The sequence below is a fragment of the Pipistrellus kuhlii genome, unplaced genomic scaffold (assembly GCF_014108245.1).
Source record: "Pipistrellus kuhlii isolate mPipKuh1 unplaced genomic scaffold, mPipKuh1.p scaffold_m20_p_141, whole genome shotgun sequence".
NCBI classification, from domain to species: Eukaryota; Metazoa; Chordata; class Mammalia; order Chiroptera; family Vespertilionidae; genus Pipistrellus; species Pipistrellus kuhlii.
In genome coordinates this window covers 113,758-130,000 of record NW_023425451.1, presented here as the reverse complement: position 1 = coordinate 130,000, position 16,243 = coordinate 113,758, and the positions used below count along the sequence as shown (strand labels likewise).

At 70.4% G+C, this 16,243-nt stretch overlaps 1 protein-coding gene across 2 annotated transcripts in view; it reads left to right on the top strand.

Moving 5' to 3' along the window:
• The window catches only part of TAFA5 (TAFA chemokine like family member 5), a 70,785-nt gene extending 57,997 nt beyond the window's left edge, over positions 1 to 12,788 (top strand). For both annotated transcript variants that reach the window (XM_036437599.2, XM_045581609.1), the window contains exons 3-4: positions 8,440 to 8,567; positions 12,133 to 12,788. In XM_036437599.2, coding sequence (XP_036293492.1) covers positions 8,440 to 8,567; positions 12,133 to 12,141 — 137 coding nt within the window. In that variant the 3' untranslated portion in view covers positions 12,142 to 12,788. The remainder of the gene's footprint in view (positions 1 to 8,439; positions 8,568 to 12,132) is intronic.
• The last annotated feature ends 3,455 nt before the right edge of the window (positions 12,789 to 16,243 follow it).

Here is a 16,243-nt window from a genome sequence, read left to right as displayed (position 1 = left end):
TGCGGAGCACACGGCATCGGCGGGCGGGCGGCCGGGAGCCTGCCCGTGGCCAGCGGCAGCCGGGCCGGGCAGGGCAGCCCTGCCGTGTGTCCAGCACTCCCAGGGCCCTGCCCCTCAGACCTGACGCCACCTGGCACCGCGGCTCAGAGAGATAGCTGAGCCCGTGTCCCTGTGAGGAGGGGGAGAGGGGACGGGGGGGACATGGGGCCACCGGGCCCGGATCTGAGCGATGTCCCTCTGCCCCTGATGACGGTGCAGAGTCCAGTGCGCTGAGTGTCACCGCTGCTGTGACATTCCAGTCCGCTGGTGGGGGAGGGGTGTGTCGGGGAGAGTGCTGGGGGGGGGGGGGGGGCTGTGGGGGGAGGGGTGTGGGAATTGTCCCCTGGACTCGGGAGCTGTTCCCCCCACATGAGGGGGCCCGTGGCTGCAACTGGACCGTTAGCGGGGGCGCCCTGAGCCTGGCCGGCACTGCCTCGGCCTCGGTCCCCGGGGCCCTGGTCCGTGGAGGTCCCGGGGGGCCAGGGTCCCGCACAGGGGCCTGCCCGGGGGCCCTGGTCCATGGAGGGTCCCGGGGGGCCAGGGTCCCGCACAGGGCCTGCCCAGCGTCCCCGGGGTGACCTTGTGGAGGGAGAAGAGGCTGCAGCCCAACCTCCTGCCCAGCGGCTTCTGGGCCGAGTCCCAGAGATGGTCCAGGGCACAGGACACACAGCCCTCCTCCCTGCAGCTTAGCCCCTCCTCCTTGAGTTTAGCCTCTCCCTGCGGCTTAGCCCCTCCCCCTGCATCTTAGCCCCTCCCCCTGCAGTTTAGCCCCTCCTCCCTGGTCTTAGCCCCTCCCCTTGCAGCTTAGCCCCTCCTCCCGGGCCTGGGCTCTGGGTGACAGAGACAGACTCAGAGCAGGTCCTTTGTGGGCCGCCCTGGTGAGGGCGAGCTGGGCCCTGAGCCCCCACATTCCCCCCACACCTGGGAGCACAGCGGGTCCACGCCCAGAGCAGGCCGCCTTTGATGAGCACAGCCCTCCCGCTCCTTTGATGTTCCCGGAGATTTCAAACTACATTACAGACGCGACAGAACACCGTGCAGCGGGGACCGGAGGGAACGTGTGATTTCCATCTGAGCACGGCTTTGATCATGCGGATGGTGATGGGGAGCACGCCGCCCCCCCCCCCCCCGGCTCTGCCTGGTTTTGGGGTGCACGGGGCTTAAGGTTGCACCAGGTTTTCGGGGTGCACCGGGTTTGGGTGTGCACCAGATTTCGGGGTGCACTGGGCTTCAGGGTGCACCCAGCTTCGGTATGTACTGGACATGGCCTCCTTCCTCCCCTTTTCCAGCTCAGAGGGTGGGAAGACACAGTCCCAGGCCAGGGACAGGCTACCACCTGCTGGGAGCATGGGGTGCCTTCTAGAAAGATTCGTCCCGCTCTCCGGGCAGCAGGTTCTCGCAGTGAGTGAGCGTCGGAGAGACCACGCGGTGATGGAGCCGCAGCTGTGCCGGTCGAGCGACTCTGCGCCGAGGTGCTGGGTGTCTCCCAGGTGCCGGCCCCGTGGGGAGGACTTGGGGGCCCGACCTGGGCCGAGCCGCCCCACCGGGGCCTGAGGGCCTGACCGGCGCCGAGCCGCCCGACCGACCGGGGCCTGAGGGCCTGACCGGGGCCTGAGGGCCTGACCGGCACCGAGCTGCCCAACCGACCGGGGCCTGAGCCGCCGACCGACCGGGGCCTGAGCCGCCGACCGGGGCCTGAGGGCCTGACCGGGGCCTGAGGGCCTGACCGGGGCCTGAGGGCCTGACCGGCGCCGAGCCGCCCGACTGACCGGGGCCTGAGGGCCTGACCGGGGCCTGAGGGCCTGACCGGGGCCTGAGCCGCCGACCGGGGCCTGAGGGCCTGACCGGCACCGAGCCGCCCAACCGACCGGGGCCTGAGCCGCCGACCGGGGCCTGAGGCCTGACCGGGGCCTGAGCCACTGACCGACGCCGAGCCGCCCGACAGACCGGGGCCTGAGCCGCCGCCTGACCGGGGCCTGAGCCGCCGACGACCGGGCCTGAGCGACCGACCGACCGGGGCCTGAGCCACCGACCGACCGGGGTCCTGAGCGACCGACCGACCGGGGCCTGAGCGACCGACCGGGGCCTGAGCGACCGACCGACCGGGGCCTGAGCGAACCGACCGACCGGGGCCTGAGCCGCCGACCGACCGGGCCTGAGCGACCCGAACGGGGCCTGAGCCTCCGACCGACCGGGGCCTGAGCGACCGACCGGGGCCTGAGGGCCTGACCGGGGGCCTGAGCCTCCGACCGACCGGGGCCTGAGCGACCGACCGGGGCCTGAGCCTCCGACCGACCGGGGCCGAGCTGCCCGCCCGACCGGGGCCTGAGCGACCGACCGGGGCCTGAGCCGCCGACCGACCGGGGCCTGAGCGGCCGACCGACCGGGGCCTGAGCGGGCCGACCGACCGGGGCCTGAGCGACCGAACCGACCGGGGCCTGAGCGACCGACCGGGGCCTGAGCCGCCCGACCGACCGGGGCCTGAGCCGCCCGACCGACCGACCGGGGCCTGAGCCGCCCGACCGACCGGGGCCTGAGCGACCGACCGGGGCCTGAGCCACCGACCGGGGCCGAGCCGCCGGGCGGCCTTCTGTGGCCACGGGGAGGACCGGGCGTGGCTGGAGCCTCGGCCCGTGGACGGGTGTGTGCTCACCTGTGGTCTGTGCCCGGCAGGGCAGGTGGTGAGCAGGGGCCAGGCAGCCCGGTGGGTGTGGGAGGGAGGGAGGGAGGGAGGGAGGGAGGAGGAGGAGGCTGTGTCCGCACGTGGCTGTGTGGCGCCCTGTGGGACGCACGGGCCTTCTGTCCACAGAAGCGAGCGTCAGGTCGTTCTGAGTCTGAAGTCAGAGTGCGCGTGTGTGCGTGTGTGCACGTGTGTGTGTGCGCATGTGCGCGTGTGCGCGTGAGTGTGCACGTGTGTGAGTGCGAGCGTGTGTGTGCATGTTCAGGTGGACACGCGTGCTCTTCGTCAGGTGCTGCCTTCTCCTCTCTGTGGCCTCCCGGCTTCGGTGATCCCCTGACTAAAGGGCAGTGGCTCCTGGCGGGGAGGGCGCCCGGCAGCACACGGTCAGGCCCGGAGCTGGGGGAGGGGGGGTCAGGCACACGGTCAGGCCCGGAGCTGGGGGAGGGGGGGTCAGGCACACGGTCAGGCCCGGAGCTGGGGGGTGAGGGGGTGTCAGGCACACGGTCAGGCCCGGAGCTGGGGGGTCAGACACGGTCAGGCCTGGAGCTGGGGGATCAGGCAGGGCTCCGGGGCTGGACCGGCCCCTGGCTTTGGGAGGAGGCAGGGGTGACCTCCCAGGCACTTTCCCCGGAATGCGGCGCTTTATCGACTGCAGACGGCGCTCCTGTCCGCATCGATGCGGCCGGATCCATGTTAATGCGATTAGGTGATTGCCGCCGCCCGCAGTGGCCGGCCCCCCGCAGTGGCCAGCTGCAAGGCGGCAGGAGGGCCAGAGACGGGGGCGGGGCCCCAGGGGGGGTCCAATTAGGAGGGGCAGGGCCCAGGCAAGGGGAGGGGCCTCAGAGAGGCGGGACCCAATTAGGGGCAGGGTCCAGGGGAGGGGCGTGGCCAGGGTGGGGCCGTTGAGGGGCGGGGCCAGGGAATGGGTGGGGCAGGGAGGAGGGGCTTCCTGGCTGAGCTCCCTGTGTCCTGACCATCCAGGCCGGCGCTGGGCCCGGCTTCCCGAAGCTCCATGAGTGCCATCCAGGAGCCTGATGTCAGAACCGCCTCCCCCACCAGGGGATGTGGGTGCGAGCCGGTGGCCAGCCTCTGCACAGACCGGGCTGCAGCCCCCGAGGCCCTCAGCCACCGCCGGCTGCAGAGCTGCCCGTCCCCGAGGCACCACCCCTACCGGAGACAGGAGGGGCCCACAGCGCCCCCGTCTGGGGAAGGCCGAGGGAGCCCCCTCCCCGTCCCTGGGCGTGGTGTGGGCGGGGGGCGTGCTGCAGGCCGGTCCGGGGGTGGGCGCGGCTCTCCTGGGCGCCAGGGGCCTTGGTTCACGCCAGGAGCTACTGTGGAGGCTGGTTATGGAGAGGCCGATCCGGGCACCTGCCGGCAGGGCCTCTCCCCCTGGACAGTCACTCCCTCACGGCCAGAGACTGACCCCAGCACCGCTCCTGTGGCCACTGCAGCGGGAGGGGCTGCCTCTGGGGGCGAACCCCGTAAGGGAAGGGGTGTCCCCGTCTGAGTGAAGGAGGGGGGCTGTCTCCCCACAGAGACGAGGCCTCGCCCCGAGCTGGAGCCCCCGCCCCCGCACGGAGCCCGGTGCCCCCGAAAGGAGGGGCCTCCCCCGCCCCCGCTGACTCACAGCGGCCGCCTGCCCGCCCGCCCTCCCGCGTAAGCAGCTCCTGTCGTTGGTGGGAATCGGCGGGTTTCTCCCTCCCGCGTTCCTTAGTCCCGATGGCGGAGGGGCAGGCCGCTCGGACGCCCTGTGCCCCTCTCTCCTCCGAGCTGCGTGCCGGCTGGCGCCCTCGCCACGGTGCCCTCCGAGCCGCGGCCGCGGCCGGGGACCGTTCCCGCCGCCAATGCATCACGCTAATCAGAGGCCGTCTCGGAGATTAATCCATTCCACTGTAACTATTTAAAGGAAAAATAATTACCGAGACTGTTCTCACTCAATTATGCTGCCCGGAGTTGTAGGGGGAGAACGCAGTCTCGTTTGAAGGCGTAATCTGGGTTCTGCGGGTTTTTCTTTTCCGAGATGACGGAGGGGCTGGGCGTGGGGAGCAGACAGGCCCTGTTTCCTCCTGCTCAGGGGGTATGGGGGGGATGCCATCTCCTGTGGCCGGGCCCGGAGCCCGGACCCTCGGGCGGCCCTGGGGAGGGGCCTCCCGGCTGCCTGCTGGCAGCAGCACCCCGGCCGCTGGCCCTGCTCCGAGGCCCGCGGGCTCCCTCCCCTGGTGGGCCCAGCATGGTGGGCGTGGCCTGGGTTTGTTTGCGTTTTCCTGAATCGCGACAGCCAGCCCTCCCCCAGGGCCCAGCACCGCACCGGCCAGCGCCGTCCTGGTCCGTCCTCCAGGGCGCGCTCCTGATTCCCCGGGGAGGGCGGCCGCCTTAGGATGATGGCTCTGGGGCCACCAGGTGCCCTCTGACCTCTGCCGCCCCCCCCCCACCACCACCTGAGCTGGTACCTGAGCTTCTGGAGCAAAAAGGTGGGGGCCAGGGCTTCCTGAACCTCACAAGGTGTCTGCAGGGGTCCTGCCTCCATCCTCACACAGCAGATTCTTCCGGAACCCTGGGCGTGTCGGACCCGCTGTGACTGTGGGTCAGCGAGTGTGTGTGTGTGTGTGTGTGTGTGTGACGTGCGTGAAGCCGTGCGTGTTCAGTGTCGACGCCCCTTTTCCATGAGTCGCCTGACCCCCGTCAGCGATCCGGGCGGCTGGGACGGCCCTGCAGGCCCCGCGCGGAGGACCTGGTCCGTGGCTGTGCCGGAGGCAGCCAGCGCCCGCCCGCCGCCGCTCGGTTCCGGCTGCCTCGTCTTTCCGAGCTGCTGAGTAAAGTAAGCAGATTCCTGTTAATGGGAACGAAGCTTGTCCCGCGGGAGCCCACAGCCCGAGCGCCCGCCTCCCGCACCGCTGCCCGTCCATCTGCCCAGACCATCAGCCGCGGCCGACGTGTCCCGGGAAGCTCAGAGCCACAAGGTCACCCCGGCCCCGGCCCTCAGGTTTGGGATGAGGGGGTCGGGAGGACCAAAGGGATGGGACAGCTGCACCACTCCAGTGCTCCCTGCACACGCCCGTGTCCTGGTCCCCACACGCCTGCTCCCTGCACACACCCGTGTTCGCTGCACACGCCCTTGTCCTGGTCCCCACACACCTGCTCCCTGTACACACCCATGTCCTGGTCCCCACATCCCTGCTCCCTGCAACGCCCGTGGCCTGGTCCCCACACCCCTGCTCCCTGCACACGCCCCTGTCCTGGTCCCCACACCCCTGCTCCCTGCACACACCCGTGTTCGCTGCACACGCCCTTGTCCTGGTCCCCACACGCCTGCTCCCTGCACATGCCCTTGCCCTGGTCCCCACACGCCTGCTCCCTGCACACGCCGTGTCCTGGTCCCCACACCCCTGCTTCCTGCACACACCCGTGTTCACTGCACACGCCCTTGTCCTGGTCCCCACGCGCCTGCTCCCTGCACACTCCCGTGTCCTGGTCCCCACACCCCTGCTCCCTGCACACACCGTGTCCTGGTCCCCACACACCTGCTCCCTGCACACGCCCCTGTCCTGGTCCCCACACGCCTGCTCCCTGTACACACCCATGTCCTGGTCCCCACACTCGTGCTCCCTGCACACGCCGTGTCCTGGTCCCCACGCCCCTGCTCCCTGCACACCGGTGCTCCCTGCACACGCCCTTGTCCTGGTCCCCACACGCCTGCTCCCTGCACACGCCGTGTCCTGGTCCCCACGCCCCTGCTCCCTGCACACCGGTGCTCCCTGCACATGCCCGTGTCCTGGTCTCTCTGGCAGGTGACTCGGGCGGCTGGCGCAGGCACTGGGGTGGGTGTTGCCCAGGAGCCCTCCTGGCTGAGGACAGGCCCCGGAGGCCCTGCCGCCCGCGTCCCTCTCGGCCCGGGGGCTGCCCGGAGAGTGGGTCCCCCTCGGAGGCCCCGCTCAGCCCTCCTGCCGGGCCCCCCAGGGGCGGCGGCCGGTCCTCAGCCTCGGCCACGGGAGCCGGCTGAGGGAGGCCCCCGCCCCACGCTGACCTCAGTCGTTTTATTGTCATGTTGCAAGAATATAAGCAAATCCTCATTAGACGACAAAGTGCAATACGCCGAGACCCGTTTAAAAATTAACGGGAACACGACAACAAAACCAATAGGATCCAAACGGCAGCATCAATTTTACAGGCGACGGTGCCGCAGACACGGCTCTCACCGGCTCCCCGCGGGGCCTCCTGCCCGACGGGGCCCTGGGGCGGGGAGTGCAGGGAGGGGGTGGGGGGTGGGGGGTGTGGGGTGCAGGATTTGGGGCAGGGGGTGCAGGGGGTGCAGGTTTAGGATGGAGGTGGGGCGTGGTGGGGCGTGCTCCGGCGTGCAGGGTGAGGGGCGGCCTGAGGCGTGTGAGCACCTGGTCCCCGGACGTCCCACAGGCCCTGGCGCTGGGGTCCCATGTCTCCCCGGAGGCCTGTTCCGGGGGACTGGCTGCTGCGAAGGGCTGGTTCTGGGAGTTGGGAGCCCTGTGCCCCCACAGGCCCTCACAGGGGCGCTCGGAGCCCAAAGGGCCAGGCCCCCCGGCGGCGGAGCCCCAGGTCTTCACTGGGGAGAACCGTGAGGCACACAGGCCCGTGCCTGTGCGTGTACTCGGGCGAATGTGTGCATGTGTGGACGTGTGTGCATGGATGTGTGTGGTGTGTGGACATATGCATGTGTGCTGTGTGGACCCGTGTGCATGTGTGAGGGGGAGGGGAGGGGGAGGCCAGGCTGGGCTGGTCCAGGGGCTGCACTGTCCTCTCAGAGGCCCGGGCGGGACTGACCTGCTCTCCCGGGGCCTGGGGACGGGCATGGGGGGCCCAAGCTCCCGACCAGCCATGGGGCACGGCCGCCTCCGCACTCGCTGCCGCCAGGAGTGGCCCGGAGTCCGGGCGGAGGAGGACATGAAAGGCCCTTTGTCCCGGCGGGGCCAGGGCTGCGGCTCCCGCAGGAAGTGAGCCAGGGGGGCGGGCCCAGTGCCTGGGCAGATAAAAGGCGTGTGTGAGCGTGGCCTGCAGCGCCCCCTGCAGGCTGGCTGCGCACGCCGGTGCTCAGTGACGCTGTGTCCACTGCGTGTTCATTTTTCAAACACGCCCACCGGCCCGCTGTGTGCCGGGCTGCACGCCTGGCTGTGGGTACAGGTGGATGTACGTGCACACGTGTATGTGTGTGCACGCGTGCTGTTTCACATGTTGATGTGTCTGTGTTTACACGTGCACACGCCGGTGTGCATTTTGTGACGTGTGCGTTTCTGTGTCCATGTACGTGTGTGTGTGTGTGTGTGTGTGTGTGTGTGTGTACACGTACCATACAGCCAGGCGCTGTGGCTGAGGCAGGACATGGTGGGGGCACGCCGTTGGCGTGTTGGGCGAGGGGCAGGTGTGTGAACACGGTCCATTCTGTCCTCACTCGGACCCAGCTCCCCGGCTCCCCCAGCGCCTGAGGACCCGTCCCTGCTTCTCCCCGCGGGCGCGGTGCCGGCCGTGCGGTGTGCGTGGCTGAAACGCCACCCGCAGCCGGTGGCACCCGCCGGGGGTTTGGGTGCTGAGCGCTGCGGGAGCCGGACGGGGGGCGGCGGGGGGAGCCGGGCGGGGGGGGGGGCCGGGCGGTGGGGGGAGCCGGGCGGGGGGCGGCGGGGGGAGCCGGGCAGGGGGGGCGAGCCGAGGGGGTGCCCGTGCCGGTGGCAGCACTGACGCTGTCCCTCCCCCAGCTCGCATCATCCGGACGAAGCAGTGGTGTGACATGCGGCCGTGCCTGGAGGGCGAAGGCTGCGACCTGCTCATCAACCGCTCCGGCTGGACCTGCACGCAGCCCGGCGGGCGCATCAAGACCACCACGGTGCGTGGGGCGGCCCGGCGGGGGCTGGCGGGGGCTGGGGGGGGGGGGCCGTCCCGGGGGCTGGCGGGGGGAGAGGCCCGGGGGCTGGCGGTTGGGGAGAGGCCCGGCCGTCCCAGGGGCTGGCGGGGGGAGAGGCCCGGGGGCTGGCGGATGGGGGGGGGGGCGGGGGAGAGGCCTGGGGCTGGCGGGGGGGGGTTGGCGGGTGGGGGGGGGCCGTCCCGGGGGGCGGGCGGGGGGGGGGGAGGCCCGGGGGCTGGTGGGGGGAGGCGGGGGGAGAGGCCCAGGGGGCAGGTGGGGGGGACCCCGTCCCCGGGGGCAGTCGGGGGGGGGGCTGTCCCGGGGGCAGGCGGGGTGGGGGAGGCCCGGGGGCTGGGCGGGTGGGGGGGGAGGCAGGGGGGCCGTCCCCGGGGCGGGCGGGTGGGGGGGGCGGGGGGCCGTCCCCGGGGCAGGCGGGGGGACCCCGTCCCGGGGGCACTGGGGGCCGAGTCCGGACGGAGGCCTCTCCCGTGGCAGCCCCAGCGCTGTGTTCACCTCACTTTGCCTAAAGCGGCCGGTCTGTGCCGATTTACACCTGATCGGAGGCAGCCGCTGGGGAGGAGCCCTCCCGGGGGCTGGGCTGTCCCTGAGGCCAGAGAGGACGGTGCAGGAGGGCTGGCCAGCCTCTCCCCTCCCCCCTGCCCCACCCTCCCCCACGCCTCACCGCACCCTGCTCTCCCCGCCCCTTTCCCACCGCACCCCTCCCTCCTCCCCCCACCCCACACCGTTTGGCTCCACACTGGATGCTGGGGTGCAGGATGGACCCCCCGGCCCCCAGATCTCAGGGAGCAGCACCCCGGGACACCTGCACGTGGCCCAGCACTTAGACTGCAGGGGCTGCCCCAGCTGGTGTGGCTCAGTGGGTAGAGCGTTGGCCTGTGGACTGAAGGGTCCCGGGTCCCACCCCCTGTAGGGGGGACCCCTCCGTGAGCGCCTGCCTGCCTTTAAATCACCTCGTTTCTCAATGAGGAAGAGTGAAAACGAGCGACCTGAGCAGTGAAGAAGCCGCCTGAGAGAAAGAAGCAGGAGAGGAGGACGGTGAATGTGAGGCGCCGGGTCGGCCGCTGCCTCTGGCGAGGCTGTGGGAGTGCGTCCCCGCCTCCGGCACATGGGGTTCGGGTGTGAGCCGGACGGTGAACCTCCCGGGAGACGGGGCCGGCGGGGTCGGCCGGCGCTGGACACGTTCACCGTTCCCCCCGCCCAAACCCTGGCACGCTGCCCAGGTCCTTTCGGCCAGAGGGCCCCCCAAAGGTGGACAAGGTCACGGCAAGGTCACCTCGCTCAGCACAGCGCCCTCGAGGCCCCCTGCACCTGCATTGTTTTGGGGGTGGCGATAAATCGGGGGACCCGCCCCTGGAATGTGCACTCCCCATGGCGGCGGCGATGGGTCTGTGTCACCTGAACCTGAGAGAATCACAGCGGCTGCGTCCGGCAGCCCTTAGAGAACAGCCACGCCCCCACGCCCCCACGCCGCAGTCTGTGTGGGAGTGGAAGTCTTTCGATGTCTCAGATCGGAGGGGACAGACCCAGCAGGACACAAAGGAGAAGGCTCAGGGCCCCGGCCGACACCCTCTCGGTGCTCAGCATCGGGGACCGCGGACCTGCCGCCCCCAGGCAGAGGCGGGGCCTCGGGGGCCAGAGGCCTGAGCCCAGGGGCAGGGAGCAGGCCCCCTCCCGCCTGGGGCCGGGTCACCCCGCGGCCGCCTGCAGGTTCGGCGTGAGGACACGGCACCGGCGTCGCCGGCAGATGCCGGCAGGTGGTCCCCGGGCCCAGGAGGACCCACGGAGACGCCGTGACGACACGAGGCCCTGTGAGCCGTGCACATACACACAGGCCGTGGCCCCGACCAGAGTCGGCCACGTCGGCCCCCGCCCGCTCTTGTCAATAAAGTTTTATTGGGACACAGCCCCGCTGTTCACACACAGGTCCGCGGAGGATGCCCAGCAGAGTCGTGGTGGGAGACGTGATGGCAGACACATCCCACCTGGCCCTCCCTGCCCACGTGCCCCGGACAGGATGGAGCAGGGCCGCAGCCCGGCCCCGGAGTGTGGTCGGCAGCCGGGGGCGGGAGGGGGGGGAGTGCCGGTGGGAGGTGAGCAGGGCCCCCCAGTGGCCCTCAGGAGGAGACGCCGTAGACCTGAGGTGGGCAAACTCATTCGTCCAGAGAGCCACACATCAGCAGGACAACGATCGACATTCCTCCTGAGAGCCAGAAACAGCTTCTGCGCATGGGCCACGAAATTTCCAGCGCACTGTACATGCGTGCCCCACGTGGCATTCTGTGGAAGAGCCACACCCAAGGGGCTGAAGAGCCGTGTGGCTCGTGAGCCGCGGTTTGCCGACCGCGGCCGTAGACAGGTGCCTTCCGAGACCGGCAGGTGCGGGGGCACCGAAGGCTCCGTTGAAGAGAGCGGTGCGGAGAGCGGGCGAGCAGCAGCCACACACACCTCCGGCTGCAGCGTGGGAGAGGCTGGTGCCGCTGAGATGAGGGCCCCTCGGAGGGTCCCTCCGAGCCGTGACCGGGGACAGGGAAGCCGGCCGGGCTCGCGCAGGCTCAGCAGGCCCTGTGCGCCGGGGCCGGGGCCGTGGTCCCGCGATGAGGCCCCCGCGCTGCAGCCCTGAGCAGGCTGTGCGCAGCCTCAGGCAGAGCAGCCGGGAGCCCAGCCAGGACCACGGTCAGCAAACTCACTCATCCACAGAGCCGAATGTCAACGGCACAAGGATTGAATTTCTTCGGAGAGCCACGTTTTTTAAACGTAAACTTCTTCTAACGCCACTTCTTCAAAATAGTCTCGCCCAGGCCGTGGTGTTTTGTGGAAGAGCCACACTCAAGGGGCCAGAGAGCCGCACGTGGCTCGCGAGCCGCGGTTTGCCGGCCACGGTGCCCGGGGACATAGAGGCCGTGGCTCCGAGGCCGCGGAGCCGTCCTGCGCTTGTCAGCGGGCTGCCTGGCGGGCGGGCCGGGCGGGCCAGAAGCCAGTGAGGCTTCCGGGGCGGGCGCAGTCCCGCGGAGCTGGCGGTGACCTGGCTGGGCGGAGAGGACGCAGCACATCTTCGCTGGGGTCAGGAGAGGGCGGAACCCCGAGGCTCCTTCCTCAGGCTGGGCCAGCGGGACACGGGCTGGGCTGGATCCCGTGAGACGGAGCTGGGCCCCTCCCAGACCCGCCTGCGGGGGGACAGGCCAGAGGCATTGAGGGGGCCTGGGGGTCGGAGCCTGGCCGAGGTGCAGGTCCCCGCCTGCTGGGGCTGGTGAGGGTGCCCGGCCTCACGGGTGGGTCTGGGGGACCCCCTGTGACGGGGCAGGGGGTTGTCACTTAGGAGCCCGGAGGGGCCGGCACCTCAAACACGGAGAGAACAATCGCGGCATGAACTCGGGGTCGCCCTGGGGTCTCCAGGCCAGGCCGGGAGGGGCTTGGCCTGGAACTCAGGGCTCCGTCTAGTTTTCGTCCTGGCGGTCAGCGGGCAGCTGCTGAGGGCTGCCCCGCGGGTGTCTCATCGGAGCCTGACTGCTCTCCTCTCCCCCCGCAGGTCTCCTGACAGACGCCGGCCCACAGGGCGGAGGGCCTGGGCACCCGACAGGCCGCCAACACCCCTCTGCCATCGGCGCCTCCGTTTCTCACAGCCCGACCCGGACGGACGGACGGACGGACAGCCGCGTCCCGGGCCTTGTGAGCGCAGTCTCTGGCTGCGCGAGGAGTCCCGCCCCGGACGCAGTGGGGGTGCCCCAGGCCCCCCACCACCGGCCTCGCCTGCCTTCCCGGCCAGACCTGGCTGCTCCCCCCGCCGAGGAGCCGGAGGAGGAGGAGGAGGAGGAGGAGGAGGAGGAGGAGCCGGAGGAGGAGGAGGAGGAGGAGGAGGAGCCGGAGGAAGAGGAGGAGGAGGAGGAGGAGCCGGAGGAGGAGGAGCCGGAGGAGGAGAAGGAGGAGCCGGAGGAGGAGAAGGAGGAGCCGGAGGAGGAGGAGCCCTGGGGCTGTAGCCGGAGGCGGACAGCCAGCCTGGAGGACGGACTGGGCGCCCGGACTGCCCGAGTCGCTTCTATTTTCTTACCTGCAGTTCACTCGATAGACCAAAGAGCAAATCTGTTTTAACGCGGACTCGCCCCACGCCCAGCCCGGGCCACGGGGGCGGGCACGGACATGCCGGCGGCCGCCCTCGAACACTGCGGGCGCCCGGAGCCGGGCGGCCTCGGAGGGCGGAGGTGCCCGCTGCCCTGCGGGACTCCGGCCGCGTGCCCACGCCGAGATGGACTGACCGTACTAAACCCTCCTAACCACTAGCCACGCCTCGTCGCCATTCGCCGGACGCCGGTCTCCCGCCGCATGCTGCGCCTCCGGACGGTCTCACCGGTGCCGTCCGCCCGGAGGCAATGGAAGGAAGCGGAAGTAACCCTGTTTGAGAGAATCATTAAATGTATTTTGCAAAGCCTAAAGCTATATATTTAACAGTTTTATATGTTGTATATTTGTAGGAAACACTATTTAACCGTGAATGTGGCCGCCCTGGGCGCGGGGCCCGCGGGGCGGCCTGAGGGTTCGGGGCCGGGGGGAGCTCCAGGGCGGGGGCGGGACTGGGGCCAGGGCGTGACGTCACGCGTGGGTTGATGTGTGCTTGGCGCCTGGCTCGCTTCCCGTGTCCCGCCCGCCGGCGTCTGTCTCGGGCGCCGAGTGGACCATCCTCTCCCCTGTCCTGGTGACCCGGCACAGACTTGGGGGGCAGCGGGCACCTCCTCAGTCGGCTGGTGGCGGAGGTCGGTGGTCGGGGCGAGGGCACAAGGCAGGCGTCCGTCCCCCCAGGCCTCCCTCTGAGGGTCCCCTGACCCCCTGGATGGCATCGGTCCGGTTTGCCACTGAGCCCTTTTTTTGGTTAATTCTCACCCGAGGACATGTTTCCCTTGGTTTTCAGGGAGAGAGGGAGAGACGGAGAGAAACATCGATGTGAGAGGAACACATTGATGGGCTGCCTCCCGCACGCACCAGGCCAGGGCCCGGAGGCCACAACTGAGGTACGTACGTGCCCTTGACCGGAATCGAACCCGGGACCCTTTGGTCTGCAGGCCGACGCTCTAGCCACTGAGCCACACGGGCTGGGGCGGGACGCTCCTGGCGCTTCCTCCCTGGCCGCCCTGCGCCAGGCCCCTTCATTCCCCTGCATTCTGGTGAAGTATATACTACCTACGAGTCCATTAACAGGAGTATTATGCTAGTTCTATGCTACTAAAAAAAGAAAAGTTAAAACACACACAGCTATATACCCCCGTAGACACGATAGGACAGGAAACCCGCGTATTTAAGACCCGTCCCCCGCCCATTTCATTTATCCTCCGGTCACCACAGACGTGGACACGCGTGTCCTGGCGTGTCCTGGCGTGCAGGCCCAGCCGAGATGGGGGTTTCCGGTCACAGAGGCGGCGCCCTGCATGGGGTGGTGACCCAGCGGCCGCCAGGCTCAGGAGCCGGACGGGGCCCCGGGGTCCCCCAGCCCCGCGCCCCGCGCCCGCCAGCCAGCGCCCCCACCTCCCCCGACCGCCCGTCTCTGGAACTAGCGAGCGCAATGCCGAGGCCCAGGCCGGGAGGACGCGATGTGACCCGTTTTTCTCTTGTTTCACCGTCTCCGGTTTGTGTTGATTCCGCTAAATTATGGAAATAAAGAGAACGTCCTTTCATACACATGGCTTCTGTTCGCTGGCCGCGGGGTCCTGGGAGCGGGCCGTGGCCGGCGTGGCTGGTGTGGCCGGCGTGGCTGGTGTGGCCAGCGTGGTCGGCGTGGCTGGCGTGGCCGGCGTGGCGGCGGGGACAGACCCCAGAACCCTGTGAGGACGGTCCTTCCGGGCTGGCCAGCCGTGAGGACGCGGGGCCAGGAGCCTGGGCCTCTTCCTGCCGCCCGAGGATGCCCCTGCAGGAAGCCCAGGTGAGTGGCCACCGCCTGCTGGGAGTGCTGGGCCCCGGCCCCCACCCGCAGGCCTGTCCGGGTCCCGCCACCGGCCGAGGGGTGGCCCCGCACAGAGCAGCACCTCCTGTCCCTCAGCTGCCCCTGGGGTCCCGTCAGGGTCCCGTCAGACCAGGGAGGCAGGCGACCGCCCCAGCCCCTCTCCTGGGGCCCTCGCTGGGTCTGTGGGTCCCGCACACGTCCCAGGACATGGGGCAGAGCAGAAGTCAGGGCTCCGAGGCGGCCACACCCGAAGGACGCTCCCGAGGCCGTGAGGAGCCGTGTTAGGTGTCAGCCCCTCTCCGCCCGGAGCTGTGAGCGGGCAGACGGGCCCTGGCCGCTGAGAGGGAGGGGAAGGCCTGGCGCTGCCACGGCCCCAGGACTCCCTGCCCCTCCCAGGGGCCAGAGCCCGCCGGAGAGGGGGTGCGGGGCCTCCCTGGGGCGAGCAGCCCGGGGCTTTGCAGTCGGAGCACAAACAGGGCGGGAGGCATGGCCAGGGGCACCCACCCCATCCTCCCAGGTGTCCCTGTGCGGGGGAGCAGGTGAGACCGCCCCCTGCATGGCCCCTCCCCTGCGTGGCCCTGCCTCCGTATGGCTCCGCCCCCTGCATGGCCCCGCCCCTGCGTGGCCCTGCCTCCGTATGGCTCCGCCCCCTGCATGGCTCCGCCCCTGCGTGGCCCTGCCTCTGTATGGCTCCGCCCCCTGTGTGGCTCTGCCCCCTGCATGGCCCCGCCCCTGCGTGGCCCTGCCTCTGTATGGCTCCGCCCCCTGTGTGGCTCCGCCCCCTGCGTGGCTCCCCCCCCCTGTGTGACTCCGCCCCTGAGTGGTTCCGCCCCCTACGCTGCTCTGCCTCCTGTATGGCTCTGCCCTGCATGGTTCCGCCCCCTATGTGGCCCTGCCCCGTGTGGCTCCGCCCCCTGTGTGGCTCCACCCTCTGTGGCTCTGCCCCCTCTCCCACTCTCCCACCCCAACCCCCCCCCAGGAATCCAGGGGAACAGGATCCAGCTGGAAAAGAGGAGGAGGAGGGGCTTCATAGCACCGAGCTCACAACAGGAGGACGCCCTGCCCACCAGGGCCCGCCCACCATCTCCCCACCCACCATCTCCCCGCCCACCAGGGCCCCTCCCACCATCTCCCACCACCGCCCCTCCCACCACCTCCCCGCCCACCAGGTCCTGCTCACCAGGCCCCACCCACCAGGCCCCGCCCACCATGGCTGGCTCACTGCAGCTGGTGTAACAGCCCCTCAGGCACCTTCCCAACGTGGCCGGGAGCACAGCGGCGGCCTGAGGACCGTCTCCTGAGAGGGCCTGGTCACTGTGCCTGGGGGAGGCCTGAGGAGGACAAAGGGGGGGAGGGAGGAGGCCAGGGGGGGAACAGCATCTGCTCCTCAGCTCCCCCCATGGGGGTGTCACTGTGCCTGCGCTCCCGGCCTCAGCGTGCTCACCCCTCACGGATCTGCTCCCACCCAGGCCAGGTGCCCGGGCCGGAGGCTGGGATGGGCAGGCTGGGCCCGGGCCTCATGCAGCCTGGCCAGAGCTCACCCCACGCACCGTCCTGCGGTCCCATGTCGGGGTCCCTCTCCCTCCCTGGACCTCCTCCCCCGACTGCTGACCATCCACCCCTTCCCTGTGCTGCCCTGCCCTGTCCTCGCCCGGGGCAGCACGGGCACCACACCTACTGTGCGCGGGCCCGGCCGGTGCTGGCCAGCCCG